This window comes from Coloeus monedula (genome assembly GCF_965178545.1).
Source record: "Coloeus monedula genome assembly, chromosome: 7".
NCBI classification, from domain to species: domain Eukaryota; kingdom Metazoa; phylum Chordata; class Aves; order Passeriformes; family Corvidae; genus Coloeus; species Coloeus monedula.
The window spans coordinates 19,769,583-19,785,455 of record NC_138787.1 but is presented as its reverse complement, the minus strand read 5'-3'; the positions used below and the strand labels follow the sequence as shown (position 1 = coordinate 19,785,455).

The 15,873-nt window shown below is 38.9% G+C and overlaps 1 protein-coding gene across 1 annotated transcript; it reads left to right on the top strand.

The window, feature by feature from the left end:
* The first annotated feature begins 1,698 nt into the window (after nucleotides 1-1,698).
* PDK1 (pyruvate dehydrogenase kinase 1) lies at nucleotides 1,699-14,696 on the top strand. Its single transcript, XM_082285193.1, has 11 exons — nucleotides 1,699-1,931; nucleotides 5,066-5,207; nucleotides 6,662-6,733; nucleotides 7,241-7,425; nucleotides 7,723-7,812; nucleotides 8,103-8,180; nucleotides 8,807-8,883; nucleotides 9,572-9,670; nucleotides 10,619-10,729; nucleotides 11,863-11,976; nucleotides 12,106-14,696. The coding sequence occupies exons 1-11, from the start codon at nucleotides 1,799-1,801 to the stop codon at nucleotides 12,244-12,246; spliced, it is 1,242 nt and encodes a 413-aa protein (XP_082141319.1). The 5' UTR covers nucleotides 1,699-1,798; the 3' UTR covers nucleotides 12,247-14,696.
* Nucleotides 14,697-15,873: the final 1,177 nt, after the last annotated feature.

Sequence of the window (15,873 nt, the reverse complement as noted above, 5' to 3'; positions counted from 1 at the left end):
CGCAGGTATAGATGTACACACCTCTGTGCCTTTGCATGAATTATGGCCTATGTAGTAACTAACAGTGAACCTTGCCTTCAAACTCTCCTAGGTCACTAGGGTTAAACTCACATCAAATACTAAATTATTAAAGCAGGTATGCTTACCAAAACAAAGGTAGGAATTATTGAAAAATTAGTATTATTTGAAAGTCGCTAAGTGCTTGCTTGACATAAGTAGCTAGAATTGTTATAGCAAGCTGAGCTGTATAGCTGTACTGCGTAAGTCAAAGATGGATCAGAGTGAAGCCTCAAACTAACAGCCTAAACATTACTAATAGTTAGACTAGACAAAACTGTAATTTAAATATTACTTAAAAAAATTAATAGCTGGAGCAACAACATTATAACATGGACTACAGAACTGACTGAAACCCCCACAGAAACAGACCTAAGAGGATGTGAAGATGCCCACGTGGCAAACACTTGGTAACAAAACAGCAAAGCAATGAAGGCAGGAAGGGTCCAGACTCTAATATGGCTATTGATCCAGACTGTCACGTGACAGATGTGGAGTTTAGACTGTAATAATTGCCCAAGGATTTCTTCATCTAGAGGCACTTGGCTCAAGCTACCAGGTATTAAAATCAATCTGTACCAATAAATCTAACTGATGAAGATGAGAGCTTAGTGTCAAAAAGTTCTTTAACATCTATACTGCAATAAGTTTATCAGAAATGCTTATAATCACTCTTAACTGCCTTTTTTGGTCAGTATTCTAGGTATTTCTACCAGAGCAGGACAAGAAACTATTCAACACACAGTTTGGTACCTCGCATGTTGCATTTTAACAGGCAGTAAAGTCATTTACTGTGGCACACGGTCCAAGTGCTTCTCTACCAATACAGACACGTATTGTGCTCATTGCTGACCGATCAAGAGTGTATCTGTAAAGGTAGAAGCCCTATTCTTCCTCTGTGGTTTTTTTTTTTTTTCTTTTTGTTTGTTTGTTTGAATCTCTTTTTCCCGGTAACTGAAAGAAACCCCGGCCCAGCCGGCAGCTGGGCAGACACAGGTGCGACACTGAGAAGACACACGGCTGTTCAAGCCCGGCCGATTCCCTCGGGTGAGGCTCTGCTCCCCCCGCTGGCCCTACGGATAACACCGGCGCTTCCGTGGGTTTCTGCAGCTTCCCGTTCCAGCCCGCGGGTCACCCATGCCGGGAGCCGGGTCCCCGCCGCCCGCCACGGCCCCGGCCCGGCCCGGCCCCAGCCCGCGGCGAGGGGGAGCTCCGGGTGCGCTGAGCCCGCACGGCCGAGGCCTCGGGCACCCCAATGCCAGGCGAGCGCCGCTGGAGTACAGGCATCTCTCGGCCTCGCCGTAGCCCCTGCGGTCCCGGTCCCCGCACCCACAGCTCCTCCGGCCCCCTCACGGCTCCCCGCCCGTCGGTCAGTGCGCACCCGCAGCCCTTCGCCGGGCAGCCGGCGACACCGGCCCCAGTAACGCCGCGTACGTGTCTGTGGCCGGGCTCCTCCACGAAGCGAGCGTCGCCTTCTCCTGGTGGGCCGTCAAGGCACTGGGAGCAGCCAAGCGCCCGCCTCAGGCGCTGCCAGGCGGCTCCGACCCGCTCCCTCAGAGCCGCCCTCTCCTCCGCCCCGCGCCGCTACGGGGCTGGGCCAGGAGGAGACACCCACCGCCCCCTCGGGCACCGCCTCCCGGCGGCGCGGCGGAGGCGGCCGCGGCCTGGGCAGGGGCAGGGGCCGTGGCGCGGCGGGAAATGGCGGCCGGGTCGGGCTGAGTTGAGGGGACGGAGTTGCACCATGAGGCTGCTGCGCGCCCTTCTGCGCGGCGCCGCCCCGGGCAGCGCCTCCCCGGGCAGCATCCCGCAGCAGGTGGACTTCTACTCACGCTTCTCCCCCTCGCCGCTCTCCATGAAGCAGTTTCTGGACTTCGGTGAGTCCCCACCGAGCCGCCCTCGACCGCTGCCCCTCCTCCACAGGTGCTTGTGAGGAGCGGGACAGCCGCGACCCCTCACCCCGTCAGCGCTGCCTGGCTGTTGCTTATCTCTTTTAATGCTGTGCTTTTTGGCAGAAAAGGGCTCTGCTTCCTTCTGGGGCAAGGGAGCCTAGTTGGCTCATTCCCGGAGACTGCAACTATGACAAGGTTGAAATTTAGCTGAAAACTCTAGGTTTTGGCACCACCAGGGTAGTTGGGTGTTTTCCTGCAGAACCGGCAGTGTTGGGGAGAGAGTGGGAACAGCTGTGACAACTGGTAGCGTTAGAGCAGTGACTCAGACAGGTGAGACTGGTTAAGCCTTTTGCAAAGCAGCATGCGGCCTTCTAAAGGCATTTTCCAAACACGTGAAACATTTAGCCTCAGCTGGCACTGGGGAGCTGAACCAGTCATCACTTCTCAGTCGCCTGTCTGTGCCCTACAGAAACATCCTACCCAAATGCTGCTGTTTTGGAAGGTGCGTGAGAGAAGGAACAGGATGCAGACACCAAGAACCATCCTGGAGGATTTGGAATCTAGTCTTGAAAATGAGTAAATCAGTAACAGGATACTCAGTCTTATGCTCTGTGCCAAAACCACTCCTAATGCTTCCAGGTTTGACTGTCAGCTTGAAAACAAAAGGGATCACAGGAATTGTTCTATTCTGCTTCAAAGCAAAGACCACATAGAGAAAGGTTGTATAAGTCACACTGAGAAACCTTTTCAAAGCCTGAGGTTGGAGCCATTCTGTAATATGTTCTGTTTCTGTACCCGAGGTGCTTTGTTGTGTATACATGTTTACATAAGTGTTATATATATAACTAGTTGATAGTTTCATGGCTTTTTATAGTTTTGTAAGTAAAACCTAAGAGAGAATTAATCCTAGGACCCCTAACTTTGTATAAGCAGGAAGACTTACAAAGAAGACTTTCTCATAATTATCTGCTGTCACTTCATCCATCTATTCAATGTTTCACTTGTGGCAATGAAATGTATCTGACATTTAAAACTCCAGATTCCTACAGGAACCCCACCATGTGTTCTGTTGTTACCATACTTCTAAGCAAAGCATCTTGCAATTCAGAGTTTGCTTTGACCTGTATTATTTTACCACTACAGATAACATAATGCTTACTGTAAAATCAGTGTTTATTTTCAAGGCACACTATTTCCTTGTGTCAAAAGATAGGCTACTTCTTTACTCTTAGCAATACCTGAACATAAGGTAAAAATAATTTTGGAAACTTTAAAATATTTTTTCCTGTCTTTTGCTTAAGGATTTAATCCCAGAGAGTAAAAGCTAGTAACAGAAATAAAAAAAAGAGTGCAAGACAGAGACAGTATTTGTGTGCAAGACATTCTGTAGCCATTAAAATCTGACGGATTTTTTTTTTTTTTTTTCTCCTTTTGCTAGAGTGAGAGCAGTCAAAGAGGAAATAATAAAATCTGGTAAAGCTAACTTAAAAAAAAGAAATATTCTATAAGCAAGTTTAGGTCTGGTCTTGGGTTATAAGACCACAGTATCTTCTGTAGGAGTCATACCCATTTTTTGCCTAGATACAGACTGTAGCTGCACAGGGAAAGAGAGTCGTTTGCCTGTTCAATTTGCCTGCCCTATACTGCCTTTCGTATTTGACCCAGGATTGCAAAGCTAAGGCCTTCAGATACAAAAATTATTTTGTGGAATGTAATTTGCTGTGTACACTAGGCTTTTAAAGATTATATTTACATTCTAATACCTCCGATCTCATCTGTTCTTAGAATTTTACCCTAGAAAAGAGAAAGGCCAGTAACAGTCATGCCTGAAATGCAATCTGACTAGGGAGAAGAATGAAAGGTTTCTAGGCAGAGGTCATAGGTAGACAACGCATAATGCTGGTGTGTGCCATTGCAGAGGAGTTTCTTGTAAATTATTCACTTTTTTATTGACTGACATTCTTTCATTGGTGTAGTTTATAATGTGTCTGAGTCCGCATGCTTTAAAGTAAACTGCTCTATTTCAATTTGGTGAAGATTTTTCATGTTTAAGGCACTCCCAGCTTCCTTTTTTCCGTCCTCAGCCTTTCTTTTAGTCTTCTTCCCGAACTTCCCCTTGCCAAATGGAAGGAGTGAACTGAGGAGTAACTTTTAGGAGATACCTGTTGTGAAAACACCAGACCTGAAGTATGTACTTCACTGCAGCAGATGGGCAGGTTAGGAAGTTCAGATGCTGTTTAAGTGACAGTCTTGAAGTCTAGAAAGAAGTCTGGCTGAGAATGAAGTACAGCATTTCTTAGTCTCTTCCCCACGCTGCAGCCTCCTTTCTTGCCTAGGAAGACAAGCTTCGTGGGAGTAAACGTAGGTCTTGATTTTAATAACCACATTTAATTGCCACCCCCACAGATGATACTTGCTCTTACAAAAGGACAGGTCAGAGGCAGTATTTTCACTTCTAGCTTTTAAAAAGGTAAAAATTTAGATGTATTAGTATCCTAATGGCTAAGCAGAGTAGCTGTCCTACTTTGCTTTCTTTCTCACTGTTCATGTGAATTCATTCATCTGATTTCTGTTCCTGTAAGACTGAATTTAAACCACAACAGATTTAGTTGAAAATGAGATCAATATTACTGGATTTATTTTCTGAAAGTGACTGAGGATGAGTTATGGCAATTCACTACGATCAGTGATCAAAAGCAGGGTGTATGGAACTATGATACTTCATAAATAGTTTCCTGCGCTGGCCTCATTTGCTTCTCTGACATGCTCAGAATGACATACTGTTTGATCAGTGCTGTTAGAGTCAATGTTTGCTGCAAATAAAATGAACAATACACATGGAGAGATGCCATATTTAAAGTTATATAGTATGGGTCTGCAACTGTTGCATTAGTTTCTCTTTATATATTGAAGATTCTCATTACTGCCAGGGGTAGATTTCAGTATGCAATAAATTTTGAAACACAAGTGGGCTGCTGCCATGAAAGAAACACTGGCTTACCAGCCTGGCTGAGTCAGCTTTGAAACCAAGGCATAGGCCTGTTGTGCAAAAAAAGAGCGAGCTTGTGTAGTTCTCTACCATAAGCGTTGACTTAATTCTGATGTCATATTGGTCTTAGGATCTGAAAATGCTTGTGAAAAGACTTCATTTATGTTTCTGCGGCAAGAGTTGCCTGTGAGATTGGCAAACATAATGAAGGAAATAAGCTTGCTTCCAGACAACCTCCTAAGAACGCCTTCAGTTCAGCTGGTGCAGAGCTGGTAAGAACAGTGACATTCCATTCCTTGAAGGGTGACCTTCTGCATATACACAGGTTGGAGGAACTGACTCTCTTCTACTGAAAGAACATTCACAGGCTTGTTACGTGAACATCACTTATTTATACTGAAATATTAAATACACCAATGTCATCAGAAACTAAATTTACAGATGTGGGAAATAACCTTTAGGAGCAATTAGAGAACTCACATTAAGAATTAAGTATTGCACACACTCATGTATGAGGATACAGTTTTTTTTTTTAAACAAAAATACACCAGAACAATGTTTAATAGGGAACTTACCTGAAAGTGAAGAAGCTAGTTGAAGAAACAACAGAAGCAGACTAAGGCACAAAATGTTTGCAAAATATAGTAGAAACCATTTACAAGACAGGTTATTGCAGACTGAGAGTAAAGGTATAGAAAATATGAAGAAAGAAAAACAGGAAGCTCCCAAAGCCAAAACATTAAACAACAGAGAGAACATGAAGGTATTAAAGTAAAAAAGACATTATTTGAAAAATAAAATTTGCTTTCAAGTAAGGAACTTGGGCATAAACTTTTTTAAGATGAAAGCTAAACAAAGAGATTGCTTGGCAACTGCAATTTCTTTGGCAATCTCAAAAGGATTTCTGTAAAGGCTTTTAAAGTTAAGAGAACACAAAATCTTCCAGTAAGTGGGATTGACTAGATGACTGAATATGAAAAGAGCTATCAGTGAAGATGAAGGGTCTTAATGAAACACAAATGCTTACATTCTTAGGATACTAGATGACATTGATCAAATGGGAAATTAATTCCATTTGGGCAAAGTAGAACACAGGGAATAACCTTCCCTCCCTGTGTGCTTGCTTGCTTACAATGGAAAGAGAAATTTTGATGCTGCTGGGAATATTTTTCTGGATTTGTCAGTTGATGGCAAGAAGGAAAATAGTGTTAGGACCTAAATAACAAATGGGGAGGAATATAATTGTAGCATTGTGTTAGCCCATTATTCCCCTGAATTACATGCAGTTCCATCCTGAACAGAAAAGACCAAGAGGGATAATCAGAGGGTTGGAACAATTTCTACGTGAGGAGAAACCAGATAGAATTCTTCAGCTTGGAAAATAAGTATCTAAGGAAAGGGATGGCAGAAATACTTAAGTTGTGAACAAATGGAAAGACTTTTCTAATAACAGGAACTCACTGAGGCTACAAATAAGTGATCACCTACTGGGTTCAAAACACAAAGATGATATTTTATGTATTCTAATTGAATTGTGGAATTCATTGCTCTGGAAATTTTGGAAGAAAACATCATAAATAGATTCAAAGGAATCTAACAAAATTCACAGGGGAGACAGGTAGAATGATTTGGTAACAGGCAACATTGGAAGACCACAAATTGCTAACCAGAGAGATCTGGGGAGGTGTATTAGAATTGGTCTTTATCCTGTTTGTTTCATTGAAAGGTACGTCCAAAGTCTTCAGGAGATTCTTGACTTTAAGGACAAAAGCTCAGAAGATTCAGGGGCGGTTCACAGGTAAGGCTTTGCTGTCACACGTTAGTATCTTGTTAATATTGTAAGGCAGAAGTGGCAAGAAAACAATAGCTTCAAAAAAATTTCCTATATCAAATCTTTACAGCAGTCATCCTCTGTCCCTAAAAGGAGGGTACATTAAAACAGGAAATGAAGCACTTCAGCATAATGTCATTCTGTAGAATGCTCTGGTCAGTGTTGGCTGACCGTGCCATTTGACAGGCATGGGTTGTTCTGCATGGAAACAGCTGGTATGGTTTTCTCTTTCTCTTGGCAGTAACCAAGATAATAAATAAATAAACATTTTATAAATAGTCAAAATAATTGATTACTGGTTGTTTCAACGCTAGTCACCTGAAATATGCTGTAAGGACTGACCTGCCTTCTTACTGCTGTCGGCAGAAGTGTGATATTTTTGTATGGAAGTCTTCATTTTTGTAGACAGGCACTCTGTTTGCTAGAGTATTAAATTCCCTCAAAAGTGAAATACTAACAATGTATTCCTTTTAGTTTTACAGATACTGTGATAAAAATCCGGAATCGACACAATGATGTAATTCCTACAATGGCTCAAGGAGTAATAGAATACAAGGAAAGCTTTGGCATTGATCCAGTGACCTCACAGAATGTGCAGTATTTTTTAGACCGCTTCTACATGAGCCGCATTTCAATCAGAATGCTCCTTAATCAACACTGTAAGTGCCAGTGTTGAATGGAGGGGAAATGATACCTGTACCATGTCAGCTGTATTTTCCTTTAATGTTTAAGTGCTTAATATGTACTAAAGTGCCACTTAGGAGGATACTATTTGCCTTTGCATTTATACCTCATTCTTAGTACAATTCCTAAAATATTTATTAATAGTAGGCTTTCAAGTATGGTGAGGACTGGAATTTTAGATTGCCTGTGAATTTTTTATTTAGCAAAACTGAAGAGAAAACTAAAATTATAAAATTATACTGGATATTAAATAATGTTTTCTTTTTTGGCAGCTTTACTGTTTGGTGGGAAAATTAATCCAGCTCATCCAAAACACATTGGAAGCATCGATCCTAACTGCAATGTTGTTGAAGTTATTAGAGGTAAATTCAGATGATAAGAATCCTGAAAACTTACATGAATGTCTATACTAAGAGCAAATACACATCCTGATATTCCTATACTGTTTAGTTGTTTCCTACCTGGAGCAGAAGTTTTATTTAAAGTGTTAATACAATTTTGTTTCTTTTTCCTATAAACCCAGTTTTTGTGAGAAAATACACATCTCCCTGACAGTGCACAGTACTTCTAATGTTTGGTTTTTTTGGCAGACTCTAAAGGAGAAAAAAAAAGTGAGAGGGGGAAATGTAACTTCCTGTGTTTATTATTATAGATGGCTATGAAAATGCCAAGAGACTTTGTGATTTGTATTACATGAGCTCTCCAGAACTTATCCTTGAAGAGTTGAATGGTAAGTGAGTATGGACAAGGCATGGTCTTGAACATCATGATGGCTTCTTCTAGAGGAGCTAGTGGTAAAATGTTCTCCTGCTTTTCATATAGTTCATGTCTTCTCTGTATCTACTGTAATAAATAGGTTGGGGTTTTTTAAAATCTGGCAGAATGCTTTCCCCATTCCTCCCTTTAATCAGAAAACTGACAGGAATAGAAGTTTTTGATACTACAGCTGTTGATACAACAAATTTTAGCAGGCTCCTTCCCTCCCTAAGGATTTAATGTGTCTTTACCTGACATTACTGCATCTCACCCTCTTTGCATTTCTTGCAACACGTTAAAGATTTATACAAGACATTCCATTCCATCCTCATGATACCTATGAGGAGGTTATTAGAAAGCAACTATGATATGCCCTAATCAGTGATGCCATAGTGGGTTTTAAGATTAATTTCTAAAGCAGCAAGCAACATTTGAAAATCTTGATTAAGACTTTTGATTAACATACAACTTTTCAAAAGATTTCTGTTCACATTTTCCTTCTTTAAATTCAACAATACAAATTCACATTTTGAATTATTGTGGGAATGAATAAAAGATACCTCATTTGCTATTTAGTTATTTAGACTCTCTTCTCTCCAGCTAAATCACCAGGACAGCCCATGCAAGTGGTGTACGTGCCATCACATCTCTATCACATGGTTTTTGAACTTTTCAAGGTCTGTGCACTTACCATTAATTACACAGTTCTTTCAATACATCTTTGTTTACTGAGATTGTATTGCTTTGACTTTTTGAACCAATTCTAGATAATAGCATGTTTTTGCAAGTGCAGACTTCTTGCCATTTGACTGCAGGAACACAGCTACACTAAACAGTAATTGCATACAAAATGAACAGCTTTGGAAGATGCATCTCTTCTACCTAGCCACTGAATACCTTCTGAATAGACAGCTTAGATCTTAAAACATATGAAGACATTAGTTAATAAAGCAAGTGAGAATAAGATGTCCCAAAAATTGTGTATCTTCAAATCTGGTAAAATGTGTAACAGGTCCTACCTGAGGAGCTTTCCTCAAGCAGTTCAGTCCTAGACTTTTCTTGGACTTTGTGTCATATTGCATGTACTATGTGCATTATAAAAATTCTAGAACAAAACTTCTGTACATTAAACTGTTCACGTTTCCTTTAAAAAAATTAAGTATTTGAAGTCTCTGTATTCTAATAAACTATATATATACTGATACTGAATAAGCCAGAAATATTAAAAAACCCATTCTAAATCAATATGCACTTGTTGTGATTCTTAAATACAAGATAAAAGTAACTACTAAATTGATGTTTTAAGATAATATACAAAGTATATTACAGGATAAATAGGATTTAAGTTGTACTTGAAAATTACAGAATGCAATGAGAGCCACCATGGAACATCATGCTGATCAATGCATTTATCCTGCAATTCATGTACACATCACCTTGGGAAATGAGGATTTAACTGTGAAGGTACTCACTTTTTTTTTATTATTTTGAAGGTTACTTTGGTTAGGGTTTTTTTTCCTGTCGTGAGCAGCATATTAGTAACTTGAGCTGCTGATAGGGTTCCATTAATAGATTGTATGTGATGATGTTTGTAAGTAAAAAGACCATTACGGAATTTCACATACTGCCTCAGCAGGAAAGTAATGAAGAGGTTACAGTCACACTGAGGGTTCTGCAATAGCATCCTGTACTTGCTTGTGTCTTCCCTAGCTTAGAAGCAACCATGACTATGAACTAAGTAGCATCTTTATACAATTGTAATATTAGCATTTTGTAAGTGACAATGACACAGCTACACAGGTGTGAAACAACTGAAGAAAGCAAAATATATACTGTATATTCCACACAAAACAAACCTCCTGAAGTACAGTTTGCAGTTTCTTTTTTTTCTGTACAACATCCGTGCTGGATTTCAAAGACCAACTGTAAGCACTGGGTTTTTCATAGGTCCAGCTAAACTGTAGTAAAACAACTCCTTTGACTTACTCCCTCAGTAACAGGTTTCTTTTAGTAAATTATACTTAAATGGCAGTTTAAGTATATATTCTTGAAGAATAAGGATAAAATACACAGCATTTGCTAAAAGGTACAGATAGTGACTTCAGTCAAAAGTGTGTTATGACCAAGATAAAAGCAATGCACAATTCAAGTAGAATTTCCTTGCCTCCAAGAGATTATGAATGCTTCTTATGGTAGTATGTTATTTAATGGTTTGGATAAGGAATGAAAGGGAAGGATTCATCTCTCTATGGTCATTGTTGGAGATGAGAATTAAAGCGAACCTGTAACTTAGTAGGGACAGCTTCAAATAATGTTTTACCTGAACGTTCTCTGGCTTATTGTTTGAGATAAGCTGTCTTTTATAAAAAATGTATTCAGGGATATAAAGCTAAATGCTCCTTCTTGTTCCAGATGAGTGATCGTGGTGGTGGTGTTCCTATGAGGAAAATTGACAGACTGTTCAACTACATGTATTCAACAGCACCACGTCCTCGTGTTGAGACATCACGAGCTACACCTTTGGTATGCAAATCTTTTATACCCTGGCATCATGGATATGTCTAATTGTCACAAAAACCATACAGCGAAACCTATGAAATACTGATTTTATAGATATTACACTGAATAAATATTACTTAATTCAAGCATTTTTCAAAAAATAACTGGAAAATGGCATAAAATACTAAAGATTATTTAAATTTGTTCAAGATTCTCCTTTTCTCTACTAAATCTAAAGATCAGCCACCTCGAGCAGAACACTTAGCTATGCTGCACGTACTGTAGTGAGAGCAGGATTCTGAATTATTTTTGTAGCCACTGAATGAAAGGAAGAATAATTATAGCAATGACTTTGGATCAAGGCCATAGTTCATTTGTATTGTGTAGTCAGTTGTACCGTCCCCCAGCAAGGATGAAGGTACACAGATGTGACAGGGCATATGAAGAATCTACTTTGGTCTCATGTGAACGTAATAAATGCACAAGAAATAAAGCCTAAGCTCTCAGAAATTAGAATCTCTGTACAGCTTTCCTGTATTTATTCTCCCACATTGCATCATTTAAAAAAATATATAGTTCTGCATGTAGATGACTCTGCAACTCACTAAACACTAGATCTTTACAGAGAAGTACTGTGTATGCTCATTGAGAGATTACCTCTAAATTTAGTATTTAAACAAAAAATCATGCTTAACACTTCAGGGCTACATCCTGCTACTGCAGTCAGGGCTTGGTAGAATTTTAGTATAAGCTGCAAATTCATAGACATTGTGTCTTGAACCTTTTTTATATGTTCTGATGATGAAATGTATCTGACTTAAGAACACTGAGTACTTATGATTAGTAGCTCCATGAGGCGTGACACAGACACAGCAGAGTTTTCTCTAATGGCATCTCTTCAAAAAGCTACCATAATACAAGAAGTGTTATCTACCAGCCCTGTCTGACAAATGAATGAAACAGTTTTCACATAATCACAATCATCCATGCATTCTTGTGGTTTTGGGGTATATAATAGCTTGGGGGAGGGCATAATAGTTAACATCTGAACTCCTCTTACTGTCAAACATCGTGCTTAGTTTGTCTATTTTACCTATTAAAACAGAAAATGCCACTGATCGATGCAATTAATGGAAATACACTTTTTCTCCTATCAGGCTGGATTTGGTTATGGCTTACCCATATCACGTCTGTATGCACAGTACTTCCAAGGAGACCTGAAACTGTATTCCTTAGAAGGCTATGGTACAGATGCAGTTATTTACATCAAGGTATGATCTAACACTCTATCATTTTACATTTATCAGCAGCTCTAATCTGAACTACTAATGGAACTCTGTGTTCTGTTACAATAACTTCAATTAAAAAGAATCATCAGCTACAGCCTTTTCTCCTTACAGGCCTTATCTACAGAATCAATTGAAAGACTCCCTGTATACAACAAAGCAGCCTGGAAACATTATAAAGCAAACCATGAAGCCGATGATTGGTGTGTGCCAAGCAGTGAGCCAAAGGACATGACCACTTTTCGCAGTATGTAGCTTTTTCCTCAGCAGTTCGTAAGAAGTAGGTTTGTCTGTAAAGGGAATTTAAAAGACCTGATTTATACCAAGATGTTGAGCCACTTTTGATATGTGAAAGTAATTTTAAGTGGTGTAACAGAAAGTTTAGAGTAATTAGGCTTTTCTGAAATTAAAAACCAACAGCCACCAAAACTCCCAAACCTGCACTTACAAAGTGAGGTCATACTTAATTTGTTTCTATTTATGACTGCTTTCAGAGCTATGTCAAAGGAGCAGTATTTTGGTTTCTGTAGGGATCAAGGCAATGTCTGTCACATGTGGTATTAATTAATATAATTACAAAACAGTTTTATTAGAAAAAATATTGAAAAATCTCACTGGAACATTTTTCATTTATACAATACTACAGATTAATGAAAAGCTCGTGTAAGAAGTATTGAGCTCATTGCTATACCCTTGTAAGCATGCTGAAGCTTAATTTTGTGAAGTTAGGTATGTTGCCTACATACATTGCCTACAACAAGGGGGTTTTTTCAGCTGTAGAAATCACACATCTCTGTAGGGATAAAGAATTTTAAAAAGCATTTTTAACAGCTACTACTGGTATAATGTATCTCAGGTATGTGACATCGGTTGTATTTCTTTGGTTGACTGTGAATATATGATAGATGTGAAAAACTTATCTTGCCCTAATCATTGTGAATTAAAAAATAGCATTGGCTTGTGTACAGTAATGTTGTCCTGCATTTGCCTGTATTTCTGTAGGTCATACCAAAACGTAGTATCAACATTCTAGCCTTTATAAGATCTCAGACTTGGGTATGGCAGGTACAGCTGTAAATGGAAACTATTTTAATAAACAGATTTTAAAAATTTGTTTGTAATAAGGGCATCGCTATTACTTTGACAGTATAAACTACCTTCTCAGAGTAACTAAGAATAAGTGGAATTAACGGTTTTTGAAAATACCTTTGCATTTGTGATATGCTTCTGGCCTCATTTTTGTAGTAACATTATAACCAGAACATATTAATCAGTCAAAGACAAACTGTCAAAACACACAGGGGAAGATAAGAGATGGGAATGAATATTACATTTCAGATAAGAAGTCCTTTTAATAAAGAATTCAACTTAATGCCTACTGTACCAGCTTTGTTCAAATCATACACATCTGTGTTGCACCTTGATCCCTGTCATTCCTGAAAATTTTAGGAGTGATGCAATTAAAGCCATTGAGAACTAATCCTCTTCTCAGTTAATTAAACTGCGTGTAGCTCTGTGGGTTTTTGTTCTGCAGCAGACATGCATAATCCCTCAGAAACAATAAGCCTGGCTTTTGCTAGTTTACTGTCTCTGCACAGAGCATAAAGTGAGATACCACAAGTGAAGGGGATAGATGGGATGTTGGAAATTGAAGTCATGCTACTCTAGTTGTAGCTGAGCCCGATTCAAGACTTATCACCTGCAACCTCCCTAGCCATGTTCTGCAAAACAATGAAATGGTTTTATACCCTCGTTAAGCTAATGTAGGTAACTTTAACAGAAGTGCATTACAGACTGGACTGTATACACAGTTAAACTGACAAGCTGAGGGAGGATTACTGTAGCGTAACTGGCACCAGAACAGTAGGGTTACCTACTCAAGCTTGTGGGCATGTTGAGGCCCCTATTTTTCTTCCTTACAAGGATGCGAGGTGGTAACTGGCACAGCTTTCTATCTGCAGGCCTAAAAGTGAGGGGAACTGAGTGCTGTTCTCTTCTTTGGCCCTGCAAGAGGATATGAGAAACGCCATATAGTGTAAAATGGGGCCTGTACAAATCTTGGAAGGGACACTTGCAGCTATTGCTTTTGGTAAACTAAAACTGAAAGTTATAGCAAGGGCTTTTAAAACCTCAGGTCTGAAGCTATATTCTAGGCTTTAAATCTTTTAACTAACTGATTTTAGGAACATCGGACAACCACAAGCAGTGTTTCTGAAGGGAAGCTAACAGTTTGTTTTCTACAAAGTCTGTTAAGTATTTTAGATGTTACTGAAATAAAGTCTCTTTCATGTTCTCGGCTAACTACCAATTCTGCTTATTAAAACAACATGCTGTATAATTATATTTGTATCTGTCTCTTCACCTGCACCCTGAATGACTGTGGTGAAAACACAAATGCATAGTGTTTTGATTTACAATATTTAATCCTAGTTACAAATTTGGTCTTTGATAACTTTTGGTTTCAATAGAAGCACAGAAGACAACTTTTGTGTTTAGTATTTTCATTACTATACTGAAGGCATTGCTAGCACACTGGTTAAGTTGAAGTGAATCACTACAGAAAAGTAGTATACTATCAAAATGCTGAGATTAATAGTTTTGTATGCACATTAGCTCAATCTTGTACTGTAGAAATAATCTTGGTTTGTGTTAATTTTTTGAAAGAATCACTGCATTTATTCATTAAAACTATTGTAAAAATTAAACACTGTTGGGTGATTGTGTAGCTTGGTACTGAGCTCGTTCCGTGCAGCCAGCCTTCTTGTTCAACATCTGACAGATGTTAAATGCTACGGGATGTAATAATCAATGTTCTCATGCTCAGGTGCCAGGGGAGTTTATCATCCCTGCTATGGCCCCTCCTCACCTGCAACAGCTCTGCACACAGGAAAACCTCTGAAACCATTATTTCCACTAGTCTGCTTCATGAGGAAACTCTTCACAGGGTCCAGGAGTAGGCTTAAAGGGAAAAGGTTATACGGGGCTCTATCAATATACCGTGTTCTAGCTGTGAAAGCACTCAACTTTATTGACTGAATTAATTAAAGGGTGGTTTTATGTGGGTGATCTTGAGCATTTGGTGATTTCATACTTGTAATTCCTTTCTCTTTCATCAGTAGGGCAGCATTCATCTTTGGTTCAAGGTCTGTAAGTTCGGCACACAACTCAAAGCTACTGCAACAAAGTACATAAGTTAAATCTTGACCAAAGACTGCATAAAACTGAAATATAACCTCTTAAAAAAAGTAGTTATTACCAATATTTTCAAACTTTATTTTGGAAATGCCTAGTGTGCAGAAGCATTTCCACACAGTCCTTCTGCTGAAATTCTTAAGACATTTATACAAAAAAATAATAAATGTGAAACACCAACAGTGAAGTTCATTCATTTAATTAAAAGGAGACAGTCCATAGATTTAAAGGAGAACTTGGTCCACATAAACGAACTATGTACGTTTTGTTCTAGTCCATTCTAGGGTGGAACTGATATTTAATCTAGTCTATGCTTCTGGAATAATCTAATTTAAGGAAGTGCTCTTGTAGTATCTCTAGAAAATAGTATGTAAATATACGAAACACCAAGTCGTTCTAAGCTATTTCAAGAATCAAATCCTCCTTTAAAGAGAAATAATCTGTAGTCTACAGCTGAACGTTTAAATACAAGGCAGAAACCCAGTGCGTCAGTGATAATTTTTCCTACAATTCTTCCCTCAGTATTTTAGGTTTGAAAAACAGTATTGTTTAAAATTAGAAAATATATAAATTTGGTCCGCAAAAAATCTTGTAGCATGTAGAAAAGAGAAATACATGTATTGCAAACGGATCTTATTCATAGCATAAATCTATAAAACTATGTATCATTTAGGAAAAATAGGTTAAAAA

Excerpts from the sequence above, each read along its gene's own strand:
- PDK1 (XM_082285193.1), top strand. The coding sequence starts at position 1,799 with ATGAGGCTGCTGCGCGCCCTTCTGCGCGGCGCCGCCCCGGGCAGCGCC. Across the intron at positions 7,426-7,722 it reads AATGCTCCTTAATCAACACT|CTTTACTGTTTGGTGGGAAA; the intron begins GTAAGTGCCAGT and ends CTTTTTTGGCAG. Across the intron at positions 11,977-12,105 it reads ATGCAGTTATTTACATCAAG|GCCTTATCTACAGAATCAAT; the intron begins GTATGATCTAAC and ends TTCTCCTTACAG.